Genomic DNA, 17,094 nt, shown 5'->3' on the forward strand with positions numbered 1-17,094 from the left:
GGAACTAAGAACCCTTGGACACGGCAACAAACCAAAAACAGACGTTGCAAACCAATTTAATTCATTTTATACAGCACTTGCATCATCTTTAGCTGAAAAAACTGCCGATAACCTCAAACAATTACATTGTGGGACCAGAAGCATTATAATCCCACTCTAGAAAGAAGGTAACACTCCAGACAATATTGAACCTTATGCGGTGACAGAAGACCTTGTTCAAAATGAGTTAAGTAAACTGGACCCCTATAAGAGCACAGGTATTGAAAGCATCCAGGCCAGATTTTTGAGGGATGGTGTCACTATATTAAAGACACCAAAAACACATCTAATTTATTTCTCCATTAGTACCAATACTGTACCAGATGAGTACTGTATAAATTTGCCAGAGTAACACCTATCTATACTGCATATTGTATTTAAAATTCTAGAAAGGGCAGTAGTGCATGTTCAGGTGGAAAGATATCTCCGTGAGTATACTATTTTGTGCAGTTGCCAATCAGGCGTTTGAAGTTCTTACTCAACTGACATCAGTCTACTCCATCTCACTTACTGTATATCATATCCCAGACATCATAGGGAAATTACACAGATATGGTAATGTTAGACTTGCAAAAAACCTTCAACACAGTCGATCATGATATACTGTGACAAACTGCAGGTTCTTGGCATTGGGTCTGTTGACTGGTGTTAAACGTATCTTAGCAACGGGAAACAAATTGTTGTTGAAATAATATCGATGCTTGTGGAGTCCCACAAGGGAGTATCCTAGGACCTTTGATCTCGCTGTGTTATGTAAGCGAGTCATACAAGCAGTGGCTCATAAACAACATATTATCCCTACAGTTTAGAAAGGTTGAAGCAATATTATCGGGATCAAAAAGAAAACTCAAAATGGTAAACGAACAGTTTTACTATTTGGGAATGAACCATCTCGTCTGTGACCTCAGTGAAATACCTTGGACTAACCCTTGACTCTTGTTTGTTGTTCTTTGGAGTTCTTTATATGAACACAAAAGATCACGATGGGCACGGAGTTCTTTAATCACAGAACATGTTAAGTGCGACGGAAAGTGAGGAAAAAACACGTTTACAGGATATTCAAAGGAAAGCTCAGAGTATCTAACAACAAACTTTGCAAGGATTAGGGATATAAGCCGGCAAGGCACTACAGGGAGAGAACATAATTTTATGATACGAGGCTTCAGCGGTCAGGCGAAAAACACTGTCTTCTTTACTGCTATAACAGACTAGCACAAGGGGTCAGACAACATCAAACCAGTTACGGTATTAAACACATATCAATCACCATGGTAACAAGAGCCGTGGACACATATCAGTCACCATGGTAACATTGGCCGTGGACACATATTAGTCACCATGATAACAAGAGCCGTGGACACATTTTGGTCACCATGGTAACAAGAGCCGTGGACACATCAATCACCATGGTAACATTGGCCGTGGACACATATTAGTCACCATGGTAACAAGAGCCGTGGACACATATTGGTCACCATGGTAACATTGGCCGTGGACACATCAATCACCATGGTAACATTGGCCGTGGACACATATTAGTCACCATGGTAACAAGAGCCGTGGACATATCAATCACCATGGTAACATTGGCCGTGGACACATATTAGTCACCATGGTAACAAGAGCCGTGGACACATATTGGTCACCATGGTAACAAGAGCCGTGGACCAGTGGCGTAGCTAGAGTGTGTGCCGCCCGGGGCGGCCCTTGAGTTTGCCGCCCCCCTCCCCCCGTGACCCTACAAAAAATACATATTGCACAGTGACTCACTCTTTTATATATATATATATATATATATATATATATATATATATATATATATATATATATATTAAATAGTTTGCCTTACTGTTGTCAGACAAAAGCCACCCCGATCAAAGTAGGGGGCTTTTGTCTGGGTGGCTTTCGTCTGGGGGGCTTTTGTCTGGGTGGCTTTTGTCGGGGGGGCTTTTGTCTGTACCCCAGTGAGGATAGTGTCTTAGTATAAAATCGCAATGCTGTGAAACAAAATCTTAATATTTAATCTCAGTACCGCAGCAAAAGTCACATCAATATTTTTTAACCAATACTTTAATATTTCTTACCTTATAGTATTATGTCTTCCAACGAAGTAAATAACTGGATCGAAAACACAAGAGAACTTAAAAGTCGTCTAGCCTCCCCTCGTCTTGTCACGATGGAGACTTGTGCAGAACTGAAGTGAATTGCTTGTAACTGGTGGATTGGTCGGCTGTACATGAACTGATATGACCCGAGACTGCATGGTTTTGCAGCTACTGGAGACGTTAATCCTTCCCTTTGTATCGGCGGCAAGTTAATCCTCGTCGTGTCTGACCTAACACCTGACCCACACCACATGAGCTCACTGGCGTACTTGTTTGAAGTTGTTTCCTTAATCCTCAACAGGTTACAGGTTGTGTGTGTGGCGGGGGGGCGCATAGCAAGGGTGTACGTAGCTCATGACGTGGCCGTGATGATGTGGGTCAGGTGTTAGGTCAGACACGACAAGGATTAACTTGCCGCCGATACAAAGGGATGGATTAACGTCTCCAGTAGCTGCAGATATGGGTGATGAGCAGACCCAAAAGTGCCGCCCCCCCAAAAGTGCCGCCCGGGGCGGACCGCCCCCCCGTAGCTACGCTAGTGCCGTGGACACATCAGTCACCATGGTAACATTGGCCGTGGACACATATTAGTCACCTTGGTAACATTGGCCGTGACACATATATCACCATGGAAACAAGAGCCGTGGACACATATTAATCACCATGGAAACAAGAGATGTGACACATATTAGTCACTATGGTAACAAGAGCCGTGGACACATATTAGTCACCATGGTAACAAGAGCCGTGGACACATATTAGTCACCATGGTAACAAGACCCGTGGACACATGTTAATCACCATGGAAACAAGAGCCGTGGACAGATATTAGTCACCATGGTAACAAGAGCCGTGGACACATATTAATCACCATGGTAACAAGAGCTGTGGACACATGTTAGTCACCATGGTAACAAGAGCCGTGGACACATGTTAGTCACCATGGTAACAAGAGCCGTGGATACATATTAGTCACCTATGGTAACAAGAGCCGTGGACATATTAGTCACCATGGTAACAAGAGCCGCGGACACATATTAGTCACTATGGTAACAAGAGCCGTGGACTATTGAGTCACCATGGTAACAAGAGCCGCGGACATATTAGTTACCATGGTAACAAGAGCCGTGGACACATATTAGTCACCACGGTAACAAGAGCTGCGACACATGTTAGTCACCATGGTAACAAGAGCCGTGGACATATTAGTCACCATGGTAACAAGAGCCGTGACATTGTTAATCACCATGGTAACAAGAGCCGTGGACACATATTAGTCACCATGGTAACAAGAGCCGCGGACACATATTAGTCACCATGGTAACAAGAGCCGTGACACATGTTAGTCACCATGGTAACAAGAGCCGTGGACATATTAGTCACCATGGTAACAAGAGCCGTGGACACATATTAGTCACCATGGTAACAGAGCACACATATTAGTCACCATGGTAACAAGAGCTGTGGACACATATTAGTCACCATGGTAACAAGAGCCGCGACACATATTAGTCACCTATGGTAACAAGAGCTGGACACATATTAGTCACCACGTAACAAGAGCCGGACACATGTTAGTCACCATGGTAACAAGAGCCGTGGATACATATTAGTCACCATGGTAACAAGAGCCGGACACATTAGTCACCATGGTACAAGAGCTGACATATGTTAGTCACCACAGTAAAAAGAGCGTGGACACATATTAGTCAATGGTAACAAGAGCTGCGGACATATATTAGTCACCATGGTAACAAGAGCGGACACATGTTAGTCACTATGGTAACAAGAGCTGGACACATATTAGTCACCACGGTAACAAGAGCCGCGGACACATATTAGTCACCACGGTAACAAGAGCTGTGGACACATGTTAGTCACCATGGTAACAAGAGCCGTGGACACATATTAGTCACCACGGTAACAAGAGCCGCGGACACATATTAGTCACTATGGTAACAAGAGCCGCGGACACATGTTAGTCACCATGGTAACAAGAGCCGTGGACACATATTATCACCACGGTAACAAGAGCCGTGGACACATATTAGTCACCACGGTAACAAGAGCCGCGGACATATTAGTCACCATGGTAACAAGAGCCGTGGACACATATTAGTCACCACGGTAACAAGAGCGCGGACATATTAGTCACCACGAACAAGAGCCGTGGACACATATTAGTCACCACGGTAACAAGAGCCGCGGACACATATTAGTCACCACGGTAACAAGAGCCGCGGACACATATTAGTCACCACGGTAACAGGAGCCGTGGACGCATATTAGTCACCACGGTAACAAGAGCTGCGGACATATTAGTCACCATAACAAGAGCCGTGACACATATTAGTCACCACGGTAACAAGAGCCGCGGACACATATTAGTCACCACGGTAACAAGAGCCGCGGACACATATTAGTCACCACGGTAACAAGAGCCGTGGACACATATTAGTCACCACGGTAACAAGAGCGTGACACATGTTAGTCACCACGGTAACAAGAGCCGTGGACTCATATTAGTCACCACGGTAACAAGAGCCGCGGACACATATTAGTCACCTACGGTAACAAGAGCCGCGGACACATATTAGTCACCACGGTAACAAGAGCCGTGGACACATATTAGTCACCACGGTAACAAGAGCCGCGGACACATATTAGTCACCACGGTAACAAGAGCCGTGGACGCATATTAGTCACCACGGTAACAAGAGCCGTGGACACATATTAGTCACCACGGTAACAAGAGCCGTGGACACATATTAGTCACCACGGTAACAAGAGCCGTGGACACATATTAGTCACCACGGTAACAAGAGCCGTGGACACATATTAGTCACCACGGTAACAAGAGCCGTGGACACATGTTAGTCACCATGGTAACAAGAGCCGTGGACACATATTAGTGTTTGTGGTCACACGTACAGTACCTCTACTGTCTACACGTATATCTAACACGGTAGGAAATAATCTTCCCATGAGCCTTTGGTCCAGTAACTCTTGGAAATATCACTATGGAAAGAGTTTATATATATATATATATATATATATATATATATATATATATATATATATATATATATATATATATATATATATATATATATATATATATATATATATATATATATATATATATATATATATATATATATAATTTTTTTTTTTTTTTTTTTTTTAAAGGATTTGTAGGAATAATACCTACGCCGACCTTGAATTAAAATGCTGTTGTTCTGCCCAAGAGTTTACAGTTAGGCTTCCTTGATATAAGCGTTCAGTGAACTTCTTGCCGCACGCTGCAATATAACCAATTACCAACTCAATACTATTTTTACGCAATAAAAGACAATTGTAAAATTCTAATGTTATAAATATAACATTTTCTACTGCATCTGTTGATTTTTTGTACAGATAATATTCACCTCTTTCTCCTCCTCCCCCCAAAGTATATATAGATATATATATATATATCTACATACAATAAATCCTGCCTGGAAACGGCACAGGCATGTGCAGCGTACACTTAAATAAAATTCCCTGTGCTATTGCGTCAGTTCCCCTGCAGCGTCAAGATGGGAAGGTGAGTGGAAGAACGGTTCTGTGATGGGAACATGCCTCTAATTTGCCTGTGTATATTGAATGGTTGAAAATAAGTACAGTGTGTCCTTTTTTATACCTATTATTTGTGTTATCTGAAAACATGTACCAAGACAAGTGTAAAAGTGACATGTTTATTAATACGTGACATTAGTTCTTTATTGTGCAGTGAAGTACTGAATAGTTATTGTAAGTGACTTTCTAGCGTATAAACCGAATTAAGGGTGCGTGTTTAAATACCCTAGTTATTAAAACAAAGACGTGTATCGCATACAGACACTAACTGTTAAAACAACTCTTTAACAAGGGTCAGTAAAACTCCATGTAAGAGAAAGTTTGTAATGCCGAATAATACAAACGTTATTTTATTTCAAGTTCATTGAGACAAATGGATGTGAAGGATGTTGAGATATCATTGCCAACTTAAAAGGAAAAAAATCAAAGTAAGTTTTGTTATATATTAATGATTTCAAGCTCGTCAAAGGAAAAGTCCTGTACAGGTATTAATAAATTATAGACGTTGATATTTGTACTCTGATTTGAGCTGTTCGCTTTTGTGAATCGTCTTTTTTTTCGATTTTATGGAAATTAAATTGTCAGCCAAGCAAGTAATGAAAATCTTTATATATCCATTAAATTATTTAAAAGATAATCGATCTTTGACTTAATTTAACTTCTTTCTACGTTCGTATAAAAGAGTGTTTTAAGAGTACTGCGTAGACGTATTAGCTGTAATATGTAGTAACGACTCACATAGAACTGTAGTAAGGCAATAATAATAATAATAATAAGAATCATATTTTATATCGATGACTACCACCCCACTCTCAGCTACAATGACTACCACCTCACTCTCAGCTACAATGACTACCACCTCACTCTCAGCTACAATGACTACCACCTCACTCTCAGCTACAATGACTACCACCTCACTCTCAGCTACAATGACTACCGCCTCACTCTCAGCTACAATGACTACCACCTCACTCTCAGCTACAATGACTATCACCTCACTCTCAGCTACAATGACTACCACCTTACTCTCAGCTATAATGACCACCACCTTACTCTCAGCCATAATGACTACCACTTCACTCTCAGCTACAATGACTACCACCTCACTCTCAGCTACAATGACTACCATCTCACTCTCAGCTACAATGACTACCACTTCACTCTCAGCTACAATGACTACCACTTTACTCTCAACCATAATGACTACCACTTCACTCTCAGCTACGACTACCAGCTCACTCTCAGCTACAATGACTACCACCTCTCTCTCAGCTACAATGACCACCACCTTACTCTCAGCTACAATGACTACCACTTCACTCTCAGCTACAATGACTACCAGCTCACTCTCAGTTACAATGACCATCAGCTCACTCTCACTTACAATGACTAGCACCTCACTCAGCTACAATGACTACCACCTCACTCTCAGCTAAAATCACTACCACCTTACTCTCAACTACAATGACTACCACCCCACTCTCAGCTACAATGACTACCACCTCACTCTCAGCTACAATGACTACCATCTCACTCTCAGCTACAATGACTACCACTTCACTCTCAACTACAATGACTACCACCCCCTCTCAGCTACAATGACTACCACCTCACTCTCAGCTACAATGACTACCATCTCACTCTCGGCTACAATGACTACCACTTCACTCTCAGCTACAATGACTACCACCTAACTCAGCTAAAATCACTACCACCTTACTCTCAACTACAATGACTACACCCACTCTCGGCTACAATGACTACCACCTCACTCTCAGCTACAATGACTACCACCTCTCCTCTCAGCTTCTAATGGCTACCACCTCACTCTCAGCTACAATGACTACCACCTCACTCTCAGCTACAATGACTACCACCTCACTCTCAGCTACAATGACTACCACCTCACTCTCAGCTACAATGACTACCACTTCACTCTCAGCTACAATGACTACTACTTCACTCTCAACTACAATGACTACCAGATGACTACCACCTCACTCTCAGCTACAATGACTACCACCTCACTCTCAGCTACAATGACTACTACCTCACTCTCAGCTACAATGACTACCACTTCACTCTCAGCTACAATGACTACCATCCCACTCTCAGCTACAATGACTACCACCTCACTCTCAACTCCTACACGGGGGTGGGTGACGTGAAGTGGATATATAGTGGTGGGCGTATTAACAAAAGTATGAGTGTTAGTAGATGTAATTAACTTCTCTATCATACATGTGGATTACAGTACAGTACAAATACAGTATTAGTTTAGTTTTACATGGACATACTATACCTGCGATACTTATGATAGTGTGTGACGGTGTAAATTCTTGTTCATGTTACATTTAGTTTTTTTGTCTAAGAAAATGAAGGGCTTTTTATCAGTCGGTAGTCGATGTCAGGGTAAGTTTTTGCTTTACTTTAGTACCGTAATGCCTAAGGGTCTATATTCCAACGGTTCATTGCTTCAGTGGGAACTTGGTCTCGACGTCTTAACTTATCTAGCCTGAACATATCATCAGATTAATGAACCTTCGGGCTAATGAATCATCGGAACATTAACGTACAGTATTATTATATACAGTAGTTTTCTCAGTAGCATTAGGTCTTTGTATTCCTTTATATAAAGCTACATGTTAAGTCTTCGTTTTATCTTGAATATTTGTTCAGGATTCTCTTTAAAGCAATTGTTTTTTGTTTTGTTGTTTGCTTCCGGAAATACATCAGTTAAAATATTGTTAATCACTGTAATAAAGTAATTGTGTTTTCTTGAATGAGTCCAAAATATTAAGTTAAGACTCTCTTGTGTTTTTGAAGTTATCTTTACTTCAACAAACACTTAAGAGACCTTCACAACACTGAAGAAAAATCGCCATGTGTTGTGGTGAGGTGGTGGGTGTCATTGATATACGGATGCAGGCAGATAGATAATGGTAGCTAAATAGCTTAGTATAATGTTTTTGGCGTGACAGCGTTGAGTTATTTAAATAGTTACAGAGATAGGTGGAGGGACTGATGGATAAATACGCACAGACGCGTATGATTATAACTTTAGGCTGTCTTAGATTTTATACAAAGGTAGATAAATGGAGTGACGGGTAAATAGTTATAGGCAGGTTTATGTGACAGTGAAGCTTGATCTTTTCGATACGTACCAGTCAGAGGCGTAAAGATGTATTTGTTTGTAAGGCTACAGTTCTCACTGAGGTGCTTTATAAAATTGGCCGTGATCAGTCGACACATGTGGCCACAGGCTGGTGGTGGGTAACGCCTCGTCGGCCGCGCCTGAGCCTGGACCCAACCCTTCTAGAGTTTGTGCTGCACATTACAAACAATTTGCCGCGACCACTGGACAATCACAAGTGGTGGGTCAACCCCAGTGTGTGGCCACAGTCGTCTAGACCAGTGGGTCAGTACCTGCAGGCGAGTGCACGGTGAGGACGGCAAATTCAGGAGGGGTTGTCGTATGTGAGGAAGACAGGCAACTGTGTAGTAACAAGTCGCGTAGTGAAGCTGTGAGCTCGGTTATGTTGGTATTGTCTCACTGTTTCAGACAAGACTATTAGACTAAATGAACTTGTCTAACTGTTTAACTTGGTCATGTTTTATGTGGAGAACGATGTGAACGGAAGTGAATCTCTCTCTCTCTCTCTCTCTCTCTCTCTCTCTCTCTCTCTCTCTCTCTCTCTCTCTCTCTCTCTGTCTCTCTCGCTCTCCACCACCTGCTGACTTCTTTTGCATTCTAAATCTTGAACCAGACTGGGAAAAAACTACAGCACCCCCACCACCACCACGTCACCCCCCTCTCAGTAGCGCATTTTTTTAGTAATAATTAATCTAAAAAGAACAGCAAACTTTATTTTATATTTACCCAGCAATTAATTCTTTCGAGGACAGACACTGGTTTATAATTATACAGTTACTTATATTTTACCATTCAGTACTGTATATATTTTTCTTATGTCTAGAATTAAATTGGTTAATATCGCAATAAATTCTTTAAGTCACAAAATACACAACTTATTGATGTTTAAGATCAAAGGCAACAGTGTAGTGGTGGTGGTGAGTGAGGTGTGGTAGTTGTGGTAGTAGTGGTGGTGAGATGGTGGTAGTAGTGGTGGTGGTGAGTGAGGTGTGGTAGTTGTGGTAGTAGTGGTGGTGAGTGAGGTGTGGTAGTGGTGGTGATGGGTGAGGTGTGGTAGTTGTGGCAGGATGGGTGAGGTGTAGTAGTTGTGGGTAGTAGTGGTGGTGAGATGGTGGTGGTAGTGGTGGTGGTGGAGGAGGTGGTGGTGGTGGTGATGGTGAGGTGTGGTGAAGTTGTGGTAGTAGTGGTGGTGGAGATGGTAGTAGTGGTGGGTGAGATGGTGGTAGTAGGTGGTGGGTGAGGAGGTGTAGTTGTGGTAGTAGTAGTAGTAGTGGTGGTGAGTGAGGTGTGGAAGCAGGTAGTAGTGGTGGTGGTGGTAGTGGTGGTGAGATGGTGGTGCAGTGGTGGCAGTGGTGGTAGTAGTGGTAGTAGTGGTGGGGAGGAGGTGTGGAAGGTGAGGTGTGGTGAGTGGTGGTAGTGGTGGTGGTAGTGAGGTGGTAGTGGTGGTGGTGAGTGAGGTGTGAGTAGTAGTGTGGTAGTGAGGTGTGGTGGTGGTAGAGTGAGGTAGTGGTGGTAGTGGTGGTGGTGAGTGAGGTGTGATAGTTGTGGTAGTAGTTGGTAGTAGTGGTGATGAGTGAGGTGTGATAGTTGTGGTAGTGGTGGTGGTGAGTGAGGTGTGGTAGTGGTGGTGGTGAGTGAGGTGTGGTAGTTGTGGTAGTAGTGGTGGTGAGTGATGTAAGAGGGTGAAGATAATCAATTGTAAGGGACAATTACTGTTAGGAGTTGTTGTTATAATGATATTACTGCTCTTCAACAACCAAGGTCTTTAAGCACTTAACAAATTGAATAAAAACTCAAGTTCATCAACAATTAATAAAAAAAAATAATGAAATCTAAAACTTACGTTACTTGTACTCAGGTAACTGCTCACGTTACTTCACCCTTCTGATATAACCGAAACTCAATACCTGGGTGGATGCCTTGGGTGAATCTCTTTAACGTAGCGTGTAATTAGTCTTATTACCTGAAGATTAGGCCATGTGGAAAACAAATATAAATATTGATTTTTTATTTATTACGAATTTTTCAATAAATTAGTGTAAAAAAATCCTTAGTATATTTCAATTTGCCCCACATACACGAGATACATGCTTAAAACTGTTACGGGTCGGTACAAGGTGGGGAGGGGGGCGCTTATGGGTTTAATAGAAAGCAAAAGGGTGATGCCATGTGAAGAAGCTTGGGAACCACAGGGAGGAAGATGGAGAACAGCGACAGGGAAGAAGATGGAGAACAGCGACAGGGAGGAAGATGGAGAGGAGTGATAGAGAAAGGAGAAAAATGACAAGACAAACAGATAAATATTGAGTATCGGGGAGTGAGAGGGAGAAAGAGGAAGGAAGTAGAAAGCCAAAGGGGAAAGTTGTGTGGAATAATCTATATATCGTTTCTCTCTAATAATTCAGTATAATTATCAGTGTACAGGGCGTCGTATATTGTCTCAGCCTCAGTATATAACAACATTCATCACAAATATCTCTTAATGTACTCATTTTCGTATTCAGAAAGCAGATAATAATCCACTTTCTCTCTACATAAGTGTAATGACACTCAGCAGCGTGTAAAACTAGCAAATGTATAACTAATTTGATCATTATTTATTCATAACTTATAAGTTTTCACTATTCAGACATGTGGATGGTGATCAATGACTTGTAATTAGCTCGTTATCTTGTATGGAACATGAGCCACTCTCTTATAAATTGTTCCGAGTAATTTTCACAGGTTCATGTTCGTTCATATGAAATTATCCGTAAAATGGAAGAAATATACAGGTATACTATATATGGTAACTGTACTAATGAGTAGTGTTTATTTGGGTAAATGATAATAAAACCTGATGTATAAGAAATCACGTTGGTTCGTTAGATATCCCGAGGCAGATTCTCATTGATTCGTGGTTCGTATCATTCAAAGCATGTGTCTCAGAGATAAGCTTACACCAACTAGGAATCTACAGAGTGACTCATAAAAATGTCTATACACTACAAATACTTAACAGATGTGCACCTGTGGTAGACCTCACACATAAACACGTTAGACCAATGTTGCTGTTGTGATACAAGTATTCACGCGATCACCACGAAAATTTGTTAAGTAGTGTGTAGACATTTTCACGAGTCACCCTGAATTACCAATGACCCCTGATGAGTGCATAACAGTTTCTCGCATTGTAACATCTACATCTGAATTCACTCCTGACGTCCGTAAAATACTCTCTCTCTCTCTCTCAGTTTATTTTTATATCTACTGTTTATATCTACTAGTAATCCATTGAACGCAGTGTATGAAAAATTAAAACGAACACTAAATTTAAGGAAGAGAAAAAAAGAAAGAAAATGAACCAAGAAACAGGATGGTGACATGAGCCGGACGTCTGAGGACCAAGGCGAGCCCGTGGTGAGGGATCCGATCGGGCGGTTTTTCACCCAGTCAGATGCACAACACTACAGATGGTCGTTTAAGGACCCGTGATGACCACATTCTAAGGAGCTATTCATGCAGGGACATAACATAGGCATCTGAGCTTAAGAACTTACGTTGTGAAAATAATCTGAGAATGTTATATAATACGGTGGTACAGTGTGTGTGTGTGTGTGTGTGTCATTATTTATAAGAACAAGGGAGACCGGTCAAACTGCGAGAACTACCGTGGGATCTTGCTGCTGTCCGTAGCTGGCAAGATTACCGCCCGAGTCCTCCTAAAACAGATTTCTTCCCGAGGCGGAAAAATTCCTCCCAGAATCTCAATGTGGCTTTAGACCATCACGAGGCACCACTGACATGATTTTTGCTGCCCGCCAGATACAGGATAAGTGCAGAGAACAGCGTCGTGATCTGTACATGGCTTTCATCGACCTAACCAAGGCCTTCGATTCGGTCAACAAGGAAACCCTCTGGTGGACACTCAGCCGTTTTGGCTGCCCACCAAAATTTATAGTCATTGTGAGGCAACTCGACGATGGCATGAACGGCAGTGTCCTGTACAACGGCACCCAGTCCGAGTTCTTCCCTATCCAAACGCAGACATCGATGAAGAGATTCTACATCGAATCAGATGTGCATCTCAAGCCTTTAGCAGACTCCGAAACCGTGTCTTCAGCTGTAGGGAGCTGGAATTATCTACAAAGTTACATACACAGTATATCGAGCAGTGGTCCAACTCCACCCTGCTACATGGCAGCGAGACATGGGTCACATACAGGGAGCACCTCAAGGCACTTGAAAACTTTCACCAACGTAGTCTACGTTCCATCCTCCGAGTTCGATGGGAAGACAAGAGAACATATGCCAGTATTCTTGCTGACACCAACTGTAGGAGCATCGAGGTTACCATTATCCATGAACAACTATGCTGGACTGGCCAGTGGCCATATTACCCGCATGGATGACATTAGACTGCCAAAGCAGCTACTTAACAGTCACCTTACGAATAGTAAACGTAACGCCGGCGAGCAACTGAAAAGGTATAAGGATAGTCTTAAGACAAATCTGAAAAAGTGCCAAATAGACCCCCCTTACCTGGGAGACGATTACTCCACACTGTAACGCTTAGAGAAGCACCACACAAGAAGGTGTCAATACTTTCGAGTTAACCCGACTGCATAACGAGGCAGACAAGCGCCAACGCCGGAAAGACGTTGCCGCCGCCCCTCCCTCATTAGATGTAGCCCCCACATGTGCAACATCTGTGAACAACTCTGCCGGTCCCGTATTGACCTCTTTTGTCACCTCAGAACTCACCAACGTAGGTGGCATCCTTAATAACTCGTATCACTGTATCATAGCTGGATGATCGTCATACTAGATTCCGAGTGACAGCAAAGTAGTAGTAGTGGTGTGTGTGTGTGTGTGTGTGTGTGTGTGTGTGTGTGTGTGAAGAAGCTCGGTGAGTGCTAAGACTTGATGACTGACCAGAAACAACAGTTAATGACAGGGTAGTGTGGATCACCCCACGGTGAGAAGGTTCCTGTTGTATGTGCGTGAGATGTGGCTTGTCATGTACAGTACTATACAGTACGTGGAACCTTGTTGCGATTCGTGTACGAGTATGTGAAGTGAGTTACTTGTGTTTATTCACGGACGTGAGTCGTGAAATGCACCTGGTATGTGTGTGTGGAAACTGATTAGGTCCGTAAAGTGTGCCATGTTAAATACTGTACGTGATGTGGTATATATACCACACCACATCTGAAGATGTCTTGAATAAAGAAGAAAGCCTCCGTTGTTTCCATTTTCCCGTGTGATTTTATCAAGATTTATCTTATCCACGTTTTCATTGTGATTTACATAAATATATATATATATATATATATATATATATATATATATATATATATATATATATATATATATATATATATATATATACATATATATATATATATGTTCCTACGTCTGTGTAAAAGAATACACTCCAACGAACCGTGTAAACGACTATAGCCTCTTCCTGCCTTGTTTTGACACACTTCAGTCATAAGTTGAACGTCTTCTCTGTCACGTTTATGACGTCATGACCTCATAACTAGTCATCTGCCATGGTAAATTTAGCTCACAGTTACCTATTATTTCCTGACCACATCCCGTGTGGCAGGTGACTCCCATTACCACACTACACTACACTACACTACACTACTCACTTCCTCCCGATGTGAAGAGTCATCCCTGAACTGGTTAGCTAATAAAGGCGACACAACAGCTGTAGAACCTGACTAATTGAAGGAACTGAGAGTTAATGATTATTGAGGGGCAGCTGCAACGGTCACTCAGTAAGGTTTGACCACGACCAGAGTTCGTTAACCTGTCAACTTTAAAGGAATCGTAACCTGTCAACTTTTAAGATTTTAAGGTAATGACTCCCAAATCACTATCCTTACGCCCACACTCACAAATATCCATGTTTCAGAGTACTGCAACTGGTGGGCGTGGCAGCACTGGTGATGTGGGCTGGGCCAGCAGAGTGTCAAGAGGACCTATTGGCTGTAGAGAGCTCAGTGGGCGGAGTGAGGGTCGCGGCGCCTCCCTCATACCTCACGCCGAAGGACAACAGGGTAGTGTCGGGACATCAACAGCAGCAGTACGCCAAATACCCCGTCAGGAAACAACTTGGTGAGATTATGGTAAGTCTGGCCAATATCGCATCTCTTCATTTTTTTTCTCACTATAAATCAACTTCTCAAATATTGTTGGGATATAATGCTTAACACACTGGCTCTTGTTGGAATATTTTCTTAACAACACAAAAACGAAAAAAAATGGGTGTTGATGCAAATATGTTGGACTTTTATATTAGAAAACAGAGGTGGTGCAGTAGACTTGGTGCTTCTTTAAGAGCTTCATCTTATCTTGTGTAGCGTGTGGGTCTACAGCTGAAGATGGTTTATAAAGCGACAGTGAAGATGCTCGGGATTACTTTTAGAAATGGTACTGTTTATGTATTATTTAAATTGTTACTTTAATTTTGGTCTTTTTTCTCAACAGCTTCCATCTCGACCGAAGGCACCGCGCTCCAGAAACCCCATCACTGGGATTGGTCAGCAGATTGGTGAATATATGCGGCGAATCAGCGACTACTTCTACTGGTTTATCTCGGGAAGCCCACCAATCACGCGCAAAAAAGCCAAAGCAAAACAACGCGCTCCCGGGAAAGGATTGGTCCGTAAACCGTACCGCTTCAGGGGAGCGCCAATCAGACAACAAAATGCCGAGGGTGAAGCACCAGTCACAAAAAAGCAGTTGCCCATGAGTCGTCGGCTGGGTCGTCCTCAGTATCAGGTGGTCCGGGACAGGCACAACATCCCTTACACACAACTGAGGTGAGCCATTGCCTGGCATGTGCGAGTTACCCTGTCATGTGTTGTGCACTCTGGTGGTGAGAGGCACAGTTCACTTTTTGGATCACCTGAAGATTAGTCACCCCAGCTTATTTCACCTGATGATTAAACCGTCAGGGTGTTTAACCATTACGTGAAATAAGCTGGGGTGCCTAATCTTCAGGTGACCCTCGTCTTCATGTTGTTAATTCACTCTGTTGTTAACTAATTTTCTATTTCTCTTGTACAGAGACAACCTACATCGAAGACGCAGACACGAAGTGATGAAAATAACCAAAAAATAAGACATTAACTTCAAAAATGGTGCAATACTCTCTAGTCCTGTAAGAGACCGAGAGCTGCCGCCCCACGAGTCATTAATTACGCCGACCTCCAGTGTGGCACCTCGAGTACTACACATCCCCACTGTAGCACACCTTCACCTCTGCACATCATTAATTTACATCTCGTATTACACGTCTCCCGGATCTTACCTGGCTCATAGGTCATCGACTGACTTCTGTTAAGCTTAGAAGTAAATAGGTAATAAATATACTATGTAATTACATTTCAGTAGAGTAGAAACACATGTATAGGAATATTGTTGCACTTGTGTTGAGGATTAAGTAACACTGTACTGATTCAATATTTACTTAGCGATCACCACACCTTAAACGACCGTATCAGGGGAACCTAACCTAAGGACCTTATTAAGGGAAGGGTGTTGAGTGTAGGCCGACACCATTTGGGGATCCTCGCCTTACTTATTGTACTAGGTCACTCTTCCTCTCACGTTGTCAGAGACTGTACTGTAAACTGGGGGACCACACCTGACTGATAATCCTAAATTGGGGGGTTGGCGTTACCTTTATAACTGGAGGGAGAGGTTGCCTGTAGAACTAGGGGGAGAGGTTGCCTGTAGAACTGGGGTTGGGGTTGCCTGTAGAACTGGATGGAGGGGTTGCCTGTAGAACTGGGGATAGGGGTTGCCTGTAGAACTGGGGGAGGGGTTGCCTGTAGAACTGGAGGGAGGGGTTGCCTGTAGAACTGGGGGGAGGGGTTGCCTGTAGAACTAAGGGTATCATGATCAGGGTTGGAGCAATTACACCTTTTTAAGTCAATTACAGATACAAATACTGGATTACTTGAAAATGGGATAGTTCCTTCTTCCACTCATTGTTTCAACAACAGACTCACTGTACTTCCCTCTGATGCTCGTTGATTTTGTGGCCCAGTTGAAGATAGTGGTATGAAGGAGAAAAGTCTGGGTCTTTTTTATACAGGTAATCCTTCTGCTAGATCATCTTTGTCATTTTCTTCCTCTGTTGACCCCTCCTGAACTGCCTCCGATTCTTCCAACATTTCC

At 42.6% G+C, this 17,094-nt stretch overlaps 1 protein-coding gene across 1 annotated transcript; it reads left to right on the top strand.

Moving 5' to 3' along the window:
• Positions 1 to 5,714: 5,714 nt before the first annotated feature.
• Positions 5,715 to 16,657, top strand: LOC121876603. The gene is made up of 4 exons (XM_042381818.1): positions 5,715 to 5,730; positions 14,822 to 15,035; positions 15,397 to 15,731; positions 15,979 to 16,657. The coding sequence occupies exons 1-4, from the start codon at positions 5,723 to 5,725 to the stop codon at positions 16,031 to 16,033; spliced, it is 612 nt and encodes a 203-aa protein (XP_042237752.1). The 5' UTR covers positions 5,715 to 5,722; the 3' UTR covers positions 16,034 to 16,657.
• The last annotated feature ends 437 nt before the right edge of the window (positions 16,658 to 17,094 follow it).

This window comes from Homarus americanus, unplaced genomic scaffold, assembly GCF_018991925.1.
Source record: "Homarus americanus isolate GMGI-L3 unplaced genomic scaffold, GMGI_Hamer_2.0 scaffold28, whole genome shotgun sequence".
NCBI classification, from domain to species: Eukaryota; Metazoa; Arthropoda; class Malacostraca; order Decapoda; family Nephropidae; genus Homarus; species Homarus americanus.